Source organism: Psittacula echo (assembly GCF_963264785.1).
Source record: "Psittacula echo genome assembly, chromosome: 2".
Taxonomy (NCBI): domain Eukaryota; kingdom Metazoa; phylum Chordata; class Aves; order Psittaciformes; family Psittacidae; genus Psittacula; species Psittacula echo.
Window position 1 is genome coordinate 26,001,887 of NC_137737.1, and position 19,074 is coordinate 26,020,960.

Genomic DNA, 19,074 nt, shown 5'->3' on the forward strand with positions numbered 1-19,074 from the left:
ACGAGCTGATTCAAGCACAACTTAGCAGTATTGCAAACACCTTTTAATCTGAAGCTTCTGTTATTTTCTTTCCCCAGTATCCTTACTATACAAATTTAGGTTAGAATTAACATGAGTAAGACTGAAAAGCTGAGTCAGGAGAAACAATTATCTCATTTTCAATAAGTCTTATTCAGACCAAGCTCTATTCTACAAAATCCCCTCTATTTTTAAACACACATGAACTGAGATCATACATTTATTTGTCCTTGGCTGAGCAGCTGGAATAATACAGCTGCATGAATCCAGGACTCACACTGCTTACGAGTATGACATTTGAATACACTGTAAATCCAAGCTCAAAATTTACAACAGTGTAATAGCATAGCTCAAATCAAAATTACAGTAACACCCAAGTGTAAATCAGTTTTACACTTAGCAACCGGTATCTCCAGTATCTGAGAGTATCTAATGACTTGTATTCTACTTTAAATACTATATATTGTAATTTTCCTACAATGCACACAGAATAAATTAAGAACAATGACTGTCAGTCTTTCCTCTATTTTGAATGCCTAATCCAAAAGACCAACACCTTAATACTGAATAATTCTTCAATTGCTTCACTCACCATAAGTTGCACATTTCTTGTGGAGACCAAGAAAAGTTTTCTAACCTCTCAAACTAAGAGTTACCACTAATGTAAAAGACTTTGCCAGTCACTTAACTTTACATAACCAAAGTTCTCCAGCATACTGCAAGAAAAGATGTAGTAGACACCCCTGTTCAGATATAGGTAGCATATCACAAGACATTCCCAACTATATTTTGGGTGTTCCAAAAGAAAAGGCTGCCTGACTTTGTAGCCCAGTTCAGAAGGAAGGCATAGGAAGAAAGCAGGAGAGGAAATACAGAATGTTTCACACCAAGTGTGACCCCAGATACCTGCTTGGACAGACTGCATACAAAGACAGAAGGATCATACCAACTTCCCGATCTCTGCCGTGTTATGAGAAGAAACAAGGAAAGGTCAGACACCTCTTTGCTATTCTTATTCTAAATGTGTTGTTCTTAAGTGTTTGGAGTTAATGGAAGCCCCTGCAATATGGCTGCATTTGTTCAAGGCTCATAAAATCTGGATAGAAAAGGATGCTGAACTGTGAGACGCCTGTCTACACAGGTAACAACTGACAACTACTTCCCCAGTTGTATGAGCTGTGAAGAAGAACACTTGAGTAAAGTCAACACAAAACTCATCCAGCCTAGCTGCGCACTTTGTTTTGAAGTGCAAGCTTCAGTTTTGCTTATCAAACCAGTGACACAAATATCCACCTGTATCCTCTGACACCCATGTGAGCCTGCGTAGCCTGTTCCCTGGTATGAGCCGCACTGGCTCTGTCCTGTCTCACTTGGAGCTACTGGTGGCCTCACAACAGCTTCCCCCCCGGAGAGGCCACCCAATCAGCAGCTCTGATCCAAGCTGTCCAGACAAGAAGTAGAGCCCTGGCTGTGGCCCTCCTTGGTTTGAGATACTAACATCCTCCCTTAGGCTCAGTCTTAGGATGACTCCTGAAACACTGGGAACCACTGACCTAGTTTTCTGATCATTTGCGCTGTGCTGGGTATTTTAAACAAACAACTGACTTATTTAACTCAGAAATGTAACTATAAAAATGACAGAAAATGAAGATCTAAATCTCCCAAGAATTTACCATGCTTTAAGAACAGACCGGTTTGTTAGCAAAAAAAAGGAAGAGAGTTCTGTGGCTGTCACAATAATGTGTAAATATAGTCTCTAACAGTCTTGTTGTTTCCAGGAAATAAAACTCCTCACTACAGTATGTTTATCTCTCATAGCAACCCATGTTTGCCTCCCTTCACTTTCCCCCTCCCCTTATTCCCAGAAGGCCTGGGGGGAGCGTGGGACAGAAGAGAAGTTAATTTTATTTTTTTATATCTTCTGAAGTCTGAAAATCAAAGTAATCACTATTTTGTTGTCTTTTCCATAAGGTCATTCTATATAAATACTTTGAATTTAGAACCATCAAGAAGACAAGGAATAACTACCTGGGACCATTAAGGGCTGGAGTTCCCAAGTTTATGCATATGTCCTTATGATGAAAATAAAATTCATACTCATAAGGCAGGTTTCAACAGCTCCAACTTTACAAATTCATACCAATTAAGATTTAGATTCAATGAACTTGTTTGTTCTAGTTCCTTATACAACTGGACCAGCTGTTCTACTGAAAGAGTGACACTGATGCGGGGGGGGGGGGGGGGGGGGGAGGGGAAATCAAAAAATTTCAAAGCAGACTTTGTAGTTTTGCAATTTTCATTTGAAGGTAAACTCAAAAAAGTTTTCCTCTGAAGTAATCTGTTTTACAACTAATACTTAGTATTAAGTACATTTGATGTTCTGCTTGGATTTCTTTTTTTAAAAGAAACTGACGTTAAAGAGAGAACTGCAGAGGGAAAATAACAGTATTACCCTCGAGAAAAGCAAAGTCTGTAAGGCGCAGCTCCAGACCATTTCTGTTCTGTAGCCAACCCTTAGCTGCCTGCAACAGTAACTCCTCTAAAGTACTCCTAACCACTGAGCACAAGATAAAGTATCCTCCATAAGGGATTATTGAGTGAATGATCCTATAGGAGCAGCAACAAAATTTCAGTCTGCTCCTGTTCAACCCACAGGGTGCAGTTTTATCTGGAGATGACAAAGTTGTTGAGAACCACACTAGGGTTCAAGAGAGAAACAACTCATTATTCAGGTAGATGGAATGGTATTCCAAAAAGACTCCTTTAAAAGCCTCCGAAATCCCAGCCTAAATCCAAGGTAACAATCAATGGAGATGATGTATCTTTCACCTATTTTCCCAATTGTGTGTCCTTAATTTATAACAAATGTCCACTTATTCTAGATTGAACTTGAGGTAGTAGTACTTCACTTTTATCAATTAGGCCAAAGACTAAATGCATACATGCCAGAAGGACACCACGCATTTATGTCCCTATTATCATTCCTATTAAATTATCTCACATGTGGCCTTGCATGAAAGGTACACAAAGAAAGCTTTGGAAAAAATAAGCTCTCTTGTCTTTTTCTCCAAATCCTACAAATAGATTAACATCTCTGAAGGTAGGCAGCAACTCTAAACATCAGCCCAAGCACTTAACATTGTTTTCTCATTACCAGATAGCTACTAACAATTGTTGTTGATAATAACAGTTACCAATTATATTTTACCTAAAGGCAACTTTTGAAGAGGTTGGAGGTTAGAGAAGAAAAATTGATGGAAATGCCTCAGCACAGCGTCCACCTTCACTGGAAAGGTTGTCAAGATGGGTTAATAAAGATTTATGTTTTCATTACCAGCAGATCCCTGGTAAAAGTCTACCATTTCACTCAGGAAATGAAAAACCAGAATGTGTAACAAAAGTAACCACTCAAAAGTTGCATTCTCCAATAGCAACGCGCTGATGGAAACTGTATTATTTGCCCTGTGGGCTTTTTGGTGGGTTTTTTTTTTTGGTTGGTTAGTTGGTTTTGGTTTTTTCTGTGTTGCTCTTTTTAAAGGATATGCTGCTGTAACTGAACATACGGGATGCTCTGGTAAGTGGCTGCAGAGCAAATGGACTTGTTGAACATGTCCAGCCCAACTGCATGCCAAAACCCCACTTCCCCCTTTAGTTTTCCTGTGTCTGAAGCTTTGAAAATCTCAGGGAACGCTGCTGTGAGATTTTTCTACCATGTTTTTGTCAAATAAATAATTAAAAGAGTATCTATTGCAATGTCTTTAAATGGCTGATAAAGCAATTATTTCAGCAGTTTTCCTTAGACAACAGGCATATCAACTGACACGAGAAAGAACATAACCTACAGATGTTTACTCAAAGTTTGATTTAGGGGATGTTCAGCCAAAGCTAACAACTAAACCATAACATCAAATTCAGAGTAATTTCTCATTTATAACTAATTGCCCATCAACAAGTTTATGGATTATGCAACTGATTTTTTTCCAGGCATATTATATATACAAGTTTGTCTGAGGTCAATGAACACACCCTTTCCTAGCAGGTGTGAAAACTTGCTGCTTCAGACACAGACTTCAAATTGATTAGTCATTTCATGAAAAGCATAGGAATTGAAGATATTATTGGTAACTGATTTCTGAAGAGCTTCTGAAGTGTCCACAGCACTTCGAAGACACTTAAGATTTGCAATGAATAAATATTTTACTACTTGAGCAATTCAGTAATATTCTCAGTAAGGCAAGTTAAAAAAAAAAAAGAAACCATTTAGACTCCTAAATTCTCACCTGAACTGAGCTTTGATGTTGCTGGGGCTTGCAGATCTGGTCTGAATTTCTTTCTCTTGTTTTTCTCGCAGAATCCTTTCAGCTAGTAAGAAGTAAGTAGCAGTGATGTGATTGTATTTGTTAGTTTCCAATGCCCTGAGGAAAGTACAAAACATGAAATAAACCATACATCAATGGTTTTCTCAAAACTGGACACACATCTCACACAACCTGCTGTACTTCTCAGAGCAGGAAGAGTGCCTGAAAGCAGACTGTGTATTTTTGATGTTTTGACAAGCATGTCTTGGTTTTATTAAAAATAAAGAGACAAGAAGTCCAGTAATTTCAATTTAAGTAGGATGAGGATATCCTCAGAATATAATCCAAAAAGAAATTAAGGAATTCTTCCTTTACTGAACATGCTTTAAATGATAAAATTTTATTTCAATTGATGCTGTACCCCAGCGATGGGCTTTCCCACTAGCACTTACAACCATAAAGCACTAATATTTGTTAATGCAATAACTGGAGGAAAAGCCTTCATTGTTTTAGGGCTGCCACATTAACTTTGTGGTAAAATTAAGTTCACATGCCAGTAAGCATCATTCAGACATTCTAACAAGAAAGGATGCTGCTGTTATGCAGCTAAAAGCTTAACTAAGACTAATGCTTCCTCACACACACCAACAGACAGTTTTTCCAGCTTAAACACAAACAAACAGAAAACACGATTTTAAGTCCTCTTTCAATTTTGGTAATATTTTAGAAATTTGTGTGGTTTAATCTATTAGAAGAAACTGTAGCTTCCTGGCAAGCTCACTCAGTGACAATGTCTTTTGCATTATATAGATAAAAAGAACAGTATTTTAAGTTAACAGAAGATTCAGGTAACATACTAATGGAAAAAATACCAGAATCTATCACCTCCAACTATGCGTGAGATATGAAGCACAAGTAGAAGCATGGATTCCAAAGCAGTTACATTTACTCAAGGTGGCAAACTGCTGCAGGAATTAAACACTGTTCAAACACATTTTTCTAAATGTTTTTCCTAAGGTTGGGACTGCTTCGGTATTTCTCATCCTGCAATATCCTATTACAGAGCAAGATTGTAATATTTTGTCTGTAAACTGAATAGCTTGATACTTAAACAGGTTACTTAAGCAGCCCAGGTTCTCACGACATCCTTTAAGTAAGTGACAGATGTACAAAACAAATTGCGTATAGGAAGCTGATAATGTAATATAGAACTGGTAACTTACTCCACTATTGTATCTCGGTCTGCTATATCCCCAAGGACCATACGTTGTATTATACTGTTGTGTTCCTCCTCAGAGAGATTTTTATATGACACAAGAGGAATATTGTACTTTGTTGCAGGAGAAGGGTCAACTCCTTGGAGCCACGCATGGTTTTCAATCTCTTCTAAAGACGCCCTTCGCTTTGGGTCTCTCTGCAACATCCGTGTAATTAGACTGTGAATAAAAAATAAATCTAAACAAAATGCACGCACATGTTTAAAAAGCAGCCACTGTAAGAACAACATTAGGAAGAAATTTTCTGCTGTTGGCCTACACAGATCTTTAGAAGTATCTACAGTAAAGAACGTGATCGGAAATTATTTATGCTCAAAGACATTCGAAATACTGCTGAACCGAAACAAATGACTGACTTGTTAAAAACTATAAATGCCACAAACACAGCAGCTTTCATTTACTATGCTTAGGTTCTTAAGCTGATTTGTCCAGTTTGTTTGGTTTTAATAGGTCTTGCAGGGCAACTGTCACAGATAGCCTACAGGCTGGTTTGCAAAAGAACTACAATTTTCTATTATTGCTGCTTTCAACAGGAATATGGAATGGCAAGATAAGTAGAAATATTTTATTCTGAAGTACCTATCAGACATTTGATTCTTCAGTATCCCTGAGAGAACAGTGATCTGTTCTATCCAAAGATTAAAAAAACCCACAAACCAAAACACTGTCTGAGATGGGGGTGACAAACCTACTAATGGGTTGATACTGAGTGTTTACAAGCACTGGAAAGGAGTGCATAAACTCCCCAAATAAACAGAGGAAGAAGACTTGATTAGCACAGCACATCTTGTTCACTTACTATATGTGAAAAATTCTTGGGGGAGGTATTTTTGGCTTTGCATGACAAATAGAATGTGAATATACAGAGTTTTGATGCCAAGGTTTTAATGAAACTTTATTGCTCCAACATGTGGAATGAACATTCTGCAGTTCTCATATAATGCTTTTTATTGCACTAATATACTACACCATGCAACTTTAAATTGTAAGGCCACACAAATCAGAAAGCTAATCAAAATTTTCTTTTATTATTACTTCTTTTTAGTGCAAGATGATGCATGGAATTATAAATGGAAGTTAACTCAGGCTTCTTGAAACTCTACTGTAAAAAAAGAATGTCACATATATACTTATTAGCCATGGTCTCTGCCTTCAAGAAAAAAGGAAAGGCAGGGCGAGACATGGAAGCCTTTATTTTCTTTGCTTTTGTTAGTACTATGACAGAAAGGGAACAAATTATATACTTCATTTGACTTTTTTTAAACTGCACCTGTAGTGAAACCCCACAAATGTGCCACATATACCTCCTGCTTTAAGTTTGCTTATGCATCCCAAACCACCAAGAATGCTTTCACTCCAAGCAGGAAGTTTAAACATTCCCAGTATCTTTTCCCTAAGAAAACCTATGGAGGATTTGAGTAATGGATCATACCTTGTTGATAAATCACACAGAAAAAGCACATCTACTTGGGCCTTTAAGCTAATTAGTATTAGCCACTATATTAAGCAAAAGGCTGAAAAAAAAAAAAATACATTTCCTGGCCTCAGCAGAGCATGCAGCATCTCAAGAGGTTTATTCGACAGAATTCACTGATAAGAGCTCTTTTAAACCTCTTCCTGTATTGTATTTTAAGCCTCTTCCTGTATGTAAAGCTCTTCAAGCTGCTGAGAGCACTGACAGCAGCTTTTCCACATTACTAGAAATACTCGACACTAATGACAAGACACAAAAAAACAGCTACGGCATGTTGTGGAGCACACAGATGACAGGTGAAGAGAGGAAAGGTCATTATGACCACAGCTATAGCAGATTTCATGCTGTGCCAAGCAGCAGAATCCTAGATGCTGCTCTAGCTTTTGACAGGACCAAATGCATTTTTCAAGCATTTTTAAAGGCACCTGGAATTTAATTTTTACTGAAAATTAAAAGATATACTACTGCAAATTCAAGAACCCAGTCAAACATTGTAAAATAGTCTAAGTGATGCAACTGGGATACATATTAAAAGGATTGAAGAGATCATTAACTGATAGGGAAACACTGGAATGTATCAAAAAAACAAAAAAAGTCCAGTGAACACTGCAGAAAAACAACATCAAAATGAGTCATGATTCCTAAGTGGTATACGGTATTTTAAGACAATATTTTTCTCCCTTGATTGCCTAGAATGTTGATTTGAAGTTGCAACTTCTGTGGGAGATGAGCAAAACTTGCTGTAATATCGTTGGGTTTTGACAACTTGTGTTTTGACCAGAAACCCATAGGAATTGTTACCTTTCTAACCTCTGCCACAGAATACACTCAGCAACACCTTGCAATTTGTCCGGCAAGAGCAATGGCCAAGCCAGTCAGTGGTAAGCAACTTCTTCAATCATTTATAAAATGCACGTCAACTAAGACACAAAGATACATTGTGCAAAACCAAAATGAAGTGTCACACAAGTGTGGGGAAAAAACCTATTTGCAAAAAATATCACGGGATTAATCTTTAGAGTAGACACAAAGAATAAGAAAAGCAATACTGGCGCCCAAGAAACTACCCAATCGACAGAAGGAAACAGGCAAGGAATATTCCACACATGGATAATATGGTATGGGCAGCTCCCAAAGGTAAAGAGAATCCACTTCTATGAATACTTCCAAGTTCTTTAGTACTCTACTTACTCTTTACATTCTTTGGACACATGAGGTGGGACTGTGTATTTGCAGTCCATTATCATAGTCAGAGTTTCACTGTCGTTTGCTTCTTGAAATGGTGGTTGTCCGCAAACCAGCATAAAGAGGATGACCCCCAAACTCCATATATCTGTAAATATACACCACATACTGTAAGATAACAGTTGAGAAACAGACATAATTACCATAAAAACCATAAAATATTCTTGAGATGCATACTGGGGTGATTAATGCAGTCTTGATTATGAGCATTGCTTATGGCATTTGCAATTCCACTGAAGTACAAAATGCAGTAGTTCCACTGTTTGACAACTTTTCTAGTTTCAGAGGGGAAAAAAATATCAGAATTCATTACTTCAGGTCATGCACAACAGTGAGAGATGCGTAACATCTTTGACAGCAAAGTGTTAGATAAAGCTCAAGATAATCTGGTCACTCAGAAGAGTTCACTACCCTTTTCTTCACTGGTAGGCACAGGTTATTAAAGAGATTTGTATTCAAAGCATGTTCCTTTCTGAAGGACTAACATTAACTGTTCTTAGTACAGTTTACATGTTACTCTGAAGTAAGAAATCCCAAAGAAAGCCACTTATTTCAATGAAGCTGATTTAGATATGTTTTTCCTTCAGTGATTTTTGCTACTTCCACTGGTAAACCATTAATTTATGTAAAACCATCTTCTTACACCAATCATATTGCAAAGTGTGAAGGGGTGGTTGGTATTTTTTGGTGGTGGTAGTTTTGGTGTTGGGTTTGTTCTGGTTTGGTTTTTTAAAATATCCCAATGTAACAATTAACAGTGATCTCTACTACACTCTGGGAGTCTTCTTGTTCCCGTTTCTTTCCTGCTTCTGTAAATATAAAAACACTTAACTTTCTTGTTCCCCAGTGAAATGACACAGAAAAAGATGAGAAAGAAGCACTTCCAGGCATGATGCCCTTTAGTTGGTTTCTACTTACTGTAAAAGCTAACATTTATTTCAAATCTTTATAAAGAGTTTGCCTAAAAGAAAATATTTCACAAGTATCACTGCATTCAATACAAGAAGCTTAAATATTGAGAAAAGTATCATACTGAAGAAAAATAAATAACTCCAATATATACTTAAGAGAAAAGGCCATGCTCTGACACTTAAGCTACAACTCCATGCTCTGGAAATTCCAGCGGTAATTTTGGGTCTTACATCTTAGCACTTCACTGATCCATACCCAGTAAAACCAAACCAACAGATGAAGTGAGAGAAATGAAGCTGAACTGGCAGACAACCCCTGAGGAAAGAGGGCACAGCAGCTGGCATGGGACGAGGAAGCAGAGCACACCAGTTTGTTCTTGGGAAGGGCTTGCAGGAGGGAACCACAGTAAGTTACCCACCCAACTGCATCTTACTTTATATGGCTTATTCAAAATACTTGACATGCATTTAACAATGAAGGATGGGTACAATTTTATTTAATAACATAAATCACACACATCCACCTCTAAAACAATTTCTCATTTTGCTACTTACAACCCATTCTTCATATGGTTTAGCTGACAGAGGAACAGAAAAACCATATGGTAATTTTTGTTAGAGCTCTAATTTGGAGTAAGTGTATCCTATTAACTCAGACAATTATTTGATCTCTGTTATGCTTACTGAGGCCTCAATTCTGTAGGTACTGAGCATTTTGAGGCCTGTGCACCATATCATGCATACCTGCAAATTTAACATGACTATTCCCATGTTTAAGATTCAGTAAGTGCTTAAATACTTTGATAGCCTGACGCCAGAAAGCTAAATGTTCTGTAATATGGGATTTTAAAAAGCCTCACAAGACAGATGATTTAATCTAAAAGACACATCTTTAATTTTGTAAAACTACTTATATGTTTCTCCTCCTGTTGTTTGAAAGCCACCAAAGGTTTTGGGGCATTATCCAAATCTGTTTGGATGTCCCGCAACACAACAGATTATAAGAACTCACTTTTGCAAGCACATAAAACATATGAATTTACGCTTTCCTATGAACAATCATCTTTTAGACATTCATGTCCTTCCTAGGTTCTTATCTTTGCCTAAAGATCTATTTTGTGGTATGATCTACCCTAGTATTCCATTTGATACTCTCCCCATAATAGAATACTCCCTGTCTTCTTTCAGTACAAAGTATTTTAGAAGAGTCCATGTAGTATCCATAATAACAGACGAATTATGTTTGCGATAATAAAGCAATATACATTGGTAAATTTAAGTCAAGGGAAAAATATTGGGAAGGGGAACAATATAATTAAGTTGTAAGTTAAAAATACTCATCTAAAGTGTTTAAACAGAAGAAAAAATCCCCACAACATGCTAAGAAATCAAACATAAACCAGTAAGACAGTCCTGAGAAAAGGACAGCAATCACAGTAAGACAGAAATTAAAGTTCCATGAAATCATCATATACAGGAAACTCTAGCAGACCTTGAAGTTTCAACTGCACTGAATAGACACTAAACATCCTTAAGTCTTTCCTTTTAGAAGGCAGTCTCCTAATCAATTTTCTGTTTTACACACACGGATTCTTTTCTTGGATATACATACGCTTCTCTATTTCAGTTTGGAAGGATTTATGATGATAGATACCATTTCAGTTTTCCAAAAGTTATTTAGATAAACCTGGATGCACATTTATGTTATAAAAGGAATAAAAAACACTCTACAGAAGCAGAACCCAACTAACCCTCTGAACACAAAACCAACCAAAACCCACTATTGTTTGCTATAACACAATGTCCAGTTAGAAATCAGTATTTTGACAAATAGAATAGTAATTACTGGTTAGCCAGCATATAATACAGAGTTCTGTGTACTTTTCTGTCACTACTGTATTTTGCACTCCATATCCACAGGTCTTTCCAGATAACAAGAGCTGCAAATGATGAAATGAAATAACCTTTTCCCTCTCTTTTTATTTTTTTAAATACAACTGCATGACAAACAAAATACAAACTCTAGTTAATAGCAAAAGATCAATCGTGTTGGAACTGTTCATGAGGTACTGTTCCTGTGGTAACAGTTGGACTTGATGATTTTAAAGGTCCTTCCCAACCTAGTTGATTCTATGATTCTATGCACTGAACTGCTACTGTATGTCCATGTACCATGCATTTTGTATAATGCACAAGATGTACACTAAAAAGGCATCATGTGTATGCAGAAAAAAGTTGTTAGAAACTCAAAATGGTGCTAAAGACTCTTTGACCTTTTCACATCATCTATATGTTTTCTTACACTCTCGGCAAAGAGCACTAGGGTAGCAGCAACTACACTATCTCATTCTTGCATACTACAGACAAAGCTTACTATTACATTTTCCAGACAAATGTGTACTTTGTTAGCCTGTCAGTACAGCAGACACTTATTCTGATGTGACCAACAAATAGCAATGGAGAGAAAAAAACTGCATTGCTTTTATTCTCACCGTATTTTTATAGGTGTGGCTGAAGATCAACTTCCTTGCATCTACAGTCATGGCTGCTAAAATGACTTAGCTCAGAGTGTCAAGAACACAGCTGAACAGCCTCAGCAGACTTGAAAGTACAGTAATAACTAGGAAGCAAGAAAATATTGTGCCTAAGGAAGTTTAATCTGCATGTTAAGACTGAAGACAGAAAAATCACTGGAAGACTTAGTGCAGACCTTATTATGTCACAAGACAGATGTTATCTCAAGGTCACCTTCACAAGCACTCCTATTACCATATTATAGCAAGCCTCTTCTCATTTATGGAAGCATAGACAAGTGAATTAAGAGGCCAAATTCAAGAGTTCTGTCTTGCTCCTTCACATGCAGACTCTAATTAAGGGGTTGCTTCCTTGTCCATTTTCTCTGTCACAGTTTAACTAGACCCAGTCACTTGTCTGCAACTCGACGTGCAATTAAAACCAATCAACCTGATAAATGATGCAACATCTTTAAAAAGACTCTCTTTCTGGTCAACTGCAAGTTTCCACCTTGTTAAATGCACAACAGAAAATGTACATGTTGCTACAGCCACATCTAAGAAAAAAGAAAACTCACAGTGTCTGCATGTGTGTCCCCCACCCCAAAGTGGCAAAACTTAGTGCATTTTCCAGCAGCTTTTTTCCTGTATACAAGTGACCAGAGATCAGCCTACAGATCTTTGGTTACAGGTGTTTGCAGAAGTTATTGATGGTCTTTGACTGCAAAAGTTGCATAATGACAAAGCTCACTATGTTTTGTCATCCAGCATTTCAGGCAACAATCTATGAGTTTGCTTAAAAAGAATGATGAATACATAAGCAACTATCATAATCATGCATCACAATAATTAGGAGGGTTGTTGCCAGCAGGTCAAGTGAGAAGACCCTTCACCTCTGCTCAGCACTTCTGAGGCCACATCTGAAGCGCTGTGTCCAGTTCTGGGCTCCACAGTACAACAGAGATATGGACACACTGGAGATAGCCCAATGAAAGTGATGAAGGGTCTGGAGCATCTCTCTAGGTGTTCCTGCTTGACCAGGGGGATTACACCAGGTCACCTTCAGAGACACCATCCCTGCAGCATGAAGCACCAAGAGTAAAACTATACTTCCTTTTGCCCATGAGAAGCAGCACATTCTAGGTGTTTGAGAAACTGAAAGCATGACAGCACAGCAAGAACTAAAACAACATTGATGGTGTGAACATACAGAACTTGAATGCTTCATTTAAAGCAGCACAGTGTTGTCTCAGCTCCACTATAACACAATTATTTTTCACTCCTCACATCAGTGTGTAAAGTGTACAGTAAGTGTATGGTAAGTGTAAAGGAAGTGGTAAAAAAAGCTGACAGGAAGCAGGAAACATTAAATTTTCAAGTAACTTAATTTGAAATATACAAACTCAGCAAGAACAATGGAAAAATGGAACTGGTATTTTAAAAGTGGATTATTCAGTGGTATTTCAAACTACCATCGTTACTCAGACAACAGCTGCATGCAATTCTAAACAACGTAAGAATAGTAACAACAGTATCTTGCCCTTCTCAACCTACCACAGAATTTCATACATGCACTTTTTCCAAGACACACACAACATGCTGGATTAAATAAAAAGTAGAATTTTTACTGGCAGATCACAGAATGATTTGGATTGGAAAGGACCTTAAGATCATCTAGTTCTAACCCCCTGCCATGGGCAGGGAACACCTTCCACTAGACTAGGTTGCTCCAAGCCCCTGTGTCCAACCTGGCCTTGAACACTGCCATGGATGGGGCAGCCACAGCTTCTCTAGGTAACCTGTTTCAGTGCCTCACCAATCACCCTCACAGGGAAGGCCTTCCTCACATCCAACCTAAATCTCCCCTGTTTAACTTTAAACCCATCACCCCTTTTCTTATCCCTACAGCCCCTAATGAAGAGTCCCTCTCCAGCATCCTTGTAACCCCTTTAAGATACTGGAAGGCTGCTATGAGGTCTCCACACAGCTTCTCTTCTCCAGGCTGAACAGCCCCAACTTTCTCAGCCTGTCTTCATTTGGGAGGTGTTCCAGCCTCCTTATTATCCTCATGGCCCTCCTCTGCACTTGCTCCAATAGCTTCATGTCCTTCTTATCTCAGTTTCCAGGACAACAGATATCCTTCCAGTTTTGCTTTATAAAGTTTTTATTTTATATGTTTTGAAGACACTTAATAGCTTGCCATAGGTAGTACTATCAAAAAGGGGAAAATAATCTCCTTTGTAAAAAGGATCCATAAACTTGAGGGTTAAAAGTATTGTTTGTAAACATCTGTTCTAAATTTAAGTAAGTGACCTACACTCCCAACATGCAAATAAGTTTAAACATGCTGGTTTGCCAGCCTTCAGTAAAAATGAAATCCAAGGTTTAGACTCCGAAGATTTCAAAGCAGATATTTCAAAACAATGAGTTAATACTCACATAACATTTTGAAAGAGTTAAAAGATCAACAGTTAAGTGACTATATGGTACATTCAAGAAATGCTAAGCTTATACCCGAATTTTTAGTTTTAAGCCATTCTATATATGCAAAAATCAATCCTGTATCTGTGCTTTCCACCTTTCTCTACTGGAGATTCATAACTGCATGTTTTTCTGTCAAATTCAGAAAAATACTGCAAAAAAAGGTTTAAAGAAATGAAAATTATGCTTCTAAGATACAATTTTTTGTTCACCCATTTAATGCATTAACTATGGTACATTTTGGAGAATTCTTTGTTTCCAGAATAGTGCCATCTGGCTAAGACATGCAAGGTCTTTACACATGGCTGTCTGAGAAATTAGTAAAGGAGAATCAGATTATTTTATTATAGTGCATTTTTATGAGATTTTTTTATTTCCCCAAACAATACACAAAGCCACACAACAGGAACATTCTTTGCCATTCAGTTTTGTTCTGTCATAATCAGCGCTGCTCTACTATTCTTTCCTATTAACAGAGAAAACTTATCTGTCCTTTGGATCCCAAGGAAGACAGAAGATGGAGGTTTGCACTCACCTGATCAAGTGTTTTGACCAACACTTGGTCAGTACATGCTGCCCGTTATTGTTCTGTACTCTGCTATTGGCCATTTCTGCTCACACCCTAGGTGTCAAAAAATGGGAATAACTCCTCCTGCTGGGAGACGGCTTCCACTAGCACAGTAGAAAATGACACTTTGATCTTTCATTTGTAAATTCCAAAGACTGTTCTTACCCTATTAAAAAGGGGGAGTTCACTCAAACTGAGTGAAAGCCTCAGTCAAGATCTAGTGATCTTATTTAGTCAAAAGCATCAACTGTGACAAGACAGTTGCATAAGCAGATTAGAAAGATGTTGAAAGCAGCAATGAGATAAAAGCCTGACATCTCATCAAAGCAAGGCCTTCAGAAAGAAATAGCATCTCTTATTAGACCCGCTAATAACTGGGAAAAGGAGGGAGAAAAATAAAAACTCAGTTTTAAGGAACAGCTGTTTTTCTTTAGATCTCCACAGAGTTGCAAAAACATAGCTTTTTTAAGTGAACAGAGCCCCCATAGTATGTTGACACCTTATGTCAACTCAGAGGAAAAATCCTTGCTGAGAGTTTCCTACCTTTACACACCATTAGAAGCTGCAGATATACATTTAAAACCAAAGATGACAATATCTATTTACATTTTTACCCATTCAGTGAATGGCACTAGGTCACTAAAGAGCTGCGTAAGCACCAAAATCAAAAAAAACATAAAAGAATGTGCAGAACTATATGGGCAGGATCTGAGTGCAGAGTAAGACTGCTTCTTTGAGACCTGTTAAATGGGCTACAGCATTGTTTCCCTTCAGTTCAATGCAAATATGGTTTGACATAAAGGATACACAGTAAAGAACTCTGCAGAGATGTACATTATTCCCCTTGCATACCATTTTAAGATAATATATTAGCTATAATGCTACATTAATGCTAAAAAAAAATTAATCAGGTTTAAGACAAAACTTTTAGATATTGTAATAAATGTACTGCTGAATAGTGCAACCAGATAAAGGAGCAGGTTTTGTAAGCCAAACTCCTTGCCCTGGGCCACTGACTCAGCATACATTTTCAGTTATATTCCCTTATCACAGCTCAGAACTGAGGTGCCACTGCCAATACTAGATTTGAGACTCTTAAATGAAGGAACACAGGGAAGACAAGGGTTACAGAGACTCACTTTTAGCAGAGCAGATCTAACCAAGAATTTATTTTTAACAATTTCAGGTTATTTTACTACTCTTAGTAATTTAGAAGTTGGAAGCTTTCTGGAAACTGATTAATGCTCTCCTCCCCTTAAAGGGTCATCTAATCTTCAGAAAACTGAACTTAGAACTTAGGTCTGACATGGTGCATTGAGCATGCATACGACCTGTAAAACTTCAAAGAATTATGGTGAAGGAAGGCAGAGGTATACTGCAGCAGTCAAAATCTAGGTCTCTTTCAAAAGCACAGTGAAGACGTCAAGATGCAATTTAGCCTTTAAATTGCATAGTAGTAACTTGAAACTGCCATTGCTATAACAAGAATAAAATAAGCAAGATTAGGATTTTTAAAAGCAGTAGTAGCTAGCTGCAGCAGAGAATATTTTATTGCTTCTAAAGCCATTAAATAATGTTGAACAGGAAAGGTCTGTTGAAGCAGGATTCCCAGAACCATGACAACCAGGGCTTTGTATACACAACTTCCTTACATAACATGAAGTCACTGCCATAGAAACCAAACTACATCATTAGCTGTCTATGCTACGCCTGCCTTAACACAGGGCAGTCAAACATCTGTTATGCTCGAGTTTGTGCACTGCACAAAGCATATCCATATTCCTCTGCTTAACCACTGGAGCTTCATCATTTCATTAGGTATTGATTGCTTTCTAAAGTTCCTCATTTACTCCTAAAATAAGCACTATGGATTTCAGAAAGTTAGTTTATGTGACATCAGGGATTCTTATACCTTAAGATTCACTCAAATTTCTACCATTCCTCAGAAGTCAAACGTGTCACGCTTTGTATATGCTATGTGAATTTGTGATTTTAAGCAGCCTAAAACACATACTCATTTTGAAATAGATGCATTTCACTTTTAACTACCTAATGTAAATTTAGTCTGCTTATTAAAGTTGTTTATTTTGGTCCTTCACAGGAAAAAAGGTGAGGTTTTTTTTTTTCTCCTAGCTTAAATGTAGAACTGCTTAACAGTTTATACAGTGTATATTTCTCAGTTAATAAGACAGATCATTCTCCAGATTAGTCTGCTTCTTCAAAAGTGATTTGCAACACTGAGTAAATTTAGTCAGATTTTATGTATCTCTCATTGTAACGTTTACTAAAACAGTTATGTTCTACTAGAAGCCCTTTAATAAGCAAAGAAGAAAACAAATCTTTTATGGAGATGACAAAAATGTTTACATGTTTATTTTGCCACTGCAGCAGTATCAACAGACTGTGGATAAATGAAGGATGGAAATGGACCCCCATTTCCAGCATCATGGGCAATTACTCTAACTGCCATCTTAAGACATTAAAGAATGTCATCACCACTGCTTCAAAACAGATTTATGGAAGAAAGCCCAATCCATAGAAACTTAAAAGACTCAACACATCAGCTTTTAAATATCAAGTCCTTCTATGTAGAGCTAAAAAGCAAAATCCAATGCAAAGATCATCAGCATCTCTGCACTTTGGGCACACTCAGGGCTATACAGCAACTGAGCAGTATGTAAAGACTGCTGTTTTAAACTCCAGACATAAAACCCTATTATGAACTGCTTTATTTGGGTTGTAATTTAGGGGTGGAACCTTCACCGGGCTCCAAGTAGGTGCAAGCTGATAATTCAGTGGTAAGAATGCTTTTTACAAGTTGAAATTTAAGATCCTGTTCACAGCATAGGCTATGGAAAACAGAATGAACAAATTTATAGCATAGCTTCACATAATAGTCTGAAGAACCAGAACACAGTTTAAGAGTAAAAATTTATATGACATGTCAAACACTGCAGAAAATGAAACTTCTATTAGAAAGTGATGAAAAATTACATCCTACAGTATAAAAGGATAAAAGCTGATATAATATTGAATTGTTTGGACAGCATCTATTGATATACTTGTGCCTCAAAAGGAGAATAAGAAAAATATTTCCACTCCTATATAAGCTAAAAAGCTTTAAAAAATTGCATCTCTTGTATAAAAAGTCAGTAGCAAGATAACATAGAGTAACTGTTACTGATTTCAGCACTTCTAGGTATCACAAGTATTTTTACACTACCATGTGCACAGACTGCTAGAAGATGCTCAAACTGGACCACTTGTGAAATCTGAAGAGTATGGGTAAACAACAAAGATTACTTTTTCACAGATACTCAGTTTTTAAGTGATTGAACTGTTCTTCCATTCTTTAACTTTTAACGAAAAAGGCTTTAAATAAACTTGTGTACTGACCTCTCTAGTTTTCAGGGATACCACCACCCTAAATTCAGCTATTTTTTGGGTCTCTGTAAAGTGGAATTTATTTTTCCCTTGCAGAAAGCTGAGGAAGAGATCACCTGCAATCAACACTAACATTTTAAAAATTAACAGGCACAACTGGGTTTTCTACTTGTTTTAAAGCACTACAAATCCAATTAAAATTGCTACTAGAACACATAGATAAGTGAATTAGGAGAAATCTTCTCCTTCCCCCATCCATCCAAAAAAGAGCATGAACACCAACCGGCATTTAGCAATTTATTTTCATATTTAGCTTATCTGTCTGATGAAACAGTCTGCTCTATAGATGTTATTTTATTTGACTAAAACATGATTGTCAGTAACCAGTCTTATCTTTGGAAGCATTTCTTATTTTCATTCAATGTGGCAACTAGTACTTAGTTTTCCCTGAAGACAATTGCATGGGTTTTGCCGGTTGCATAAAACTATTAGAATACGGAAAAAAAGTTGTTCCTTTCTTTTAGTAATTACTGCCTCTCAAATTTCAGTAAGGATATTTTGACAAAAACCACCACCCTTGAAAGGTCTTACTGAACACATGCCACTGCCTTTATTCCAAAATAGCCCGCTTAACTCATCAATTCTGCGTTTAGAAATGCATTCTATCTCCTTTGGTTTCTGTTGCTTAGTCACATTTCAGAAGTTACTGAGTCTACATTAAAAACACAAACAAAACCAACATTTTCTGCGTGAATTCCAATACTCCTGCTCCAGGAAATAATGAGCCAGGATAAACACCAATGCTAATCAGTTAAATGTAAAAGGAAGGTTTTCTCTATATATAAAACATATTCTCTAAGTCACTGGACATATCACGTCTATAGAGCACACCCAGCCTATGCACA

General features: G+C 37.2%; 2 protein-coding genes across 9 annotated transcripts in view; one reads left to right on the plus strand and one right to left on the minus strand.

Annotated features, from left to right (window-relative positions):
• The window catches only part of ANO10 (anoctamin 10), a 172,616-nt gene extending 160,793 nt beyond the window's left edge, over positions 1–11,823 (plus strand). For all 4 annotated transcript variants that reach the window (XM_080610991.1, XM_080610996.1, XM_080610998.1 and 1 more), the window contains one exon: positions 11,729–11,823. In XM_080610991.1, coding sequence (XP_080467117.1) covers positions 11,729–11,785 — 57 coding nt within the window. In that variant the 3' untranslated portion in view covers positions 11,786–11,823. The remainder of the gene's footprint in view (positions 1–11,728) is intronic.
• The window catches only part of SNRK (SNF related kinase), a 42,532-nt gene that overhangs the window by 4,233 nt on the left and 19,225 nt on the right, over positions 1–19,074 (minus strand). For 4 of the 5 annotated variants that reach the window (XM_080610988.1, XM_080610989.1, XM_080610986.1 and 1 more), the window contains 3 exons: positions 8,259–8,400; positions 5,540–5,752; positions 4,299–4,433 (listed from right to left, as the gene is read on the minus strand). In XM_080610988.1, coding sequence (XP_080467114.1) covers positions 4,299–4,433; positions 5,540–5,752; positions 8,259–8,400 — 490 coding nt within the window. Of the gene's footprint in view, positions 1–4,298; positions 4,434–5,539; positions 5,753–8,258; positions 8,401–14,752; positions 15,225–19,074 lie in introns of those variants that run through there. The other variant, XM_080610990.1, reaches the window with a different exon arrangement.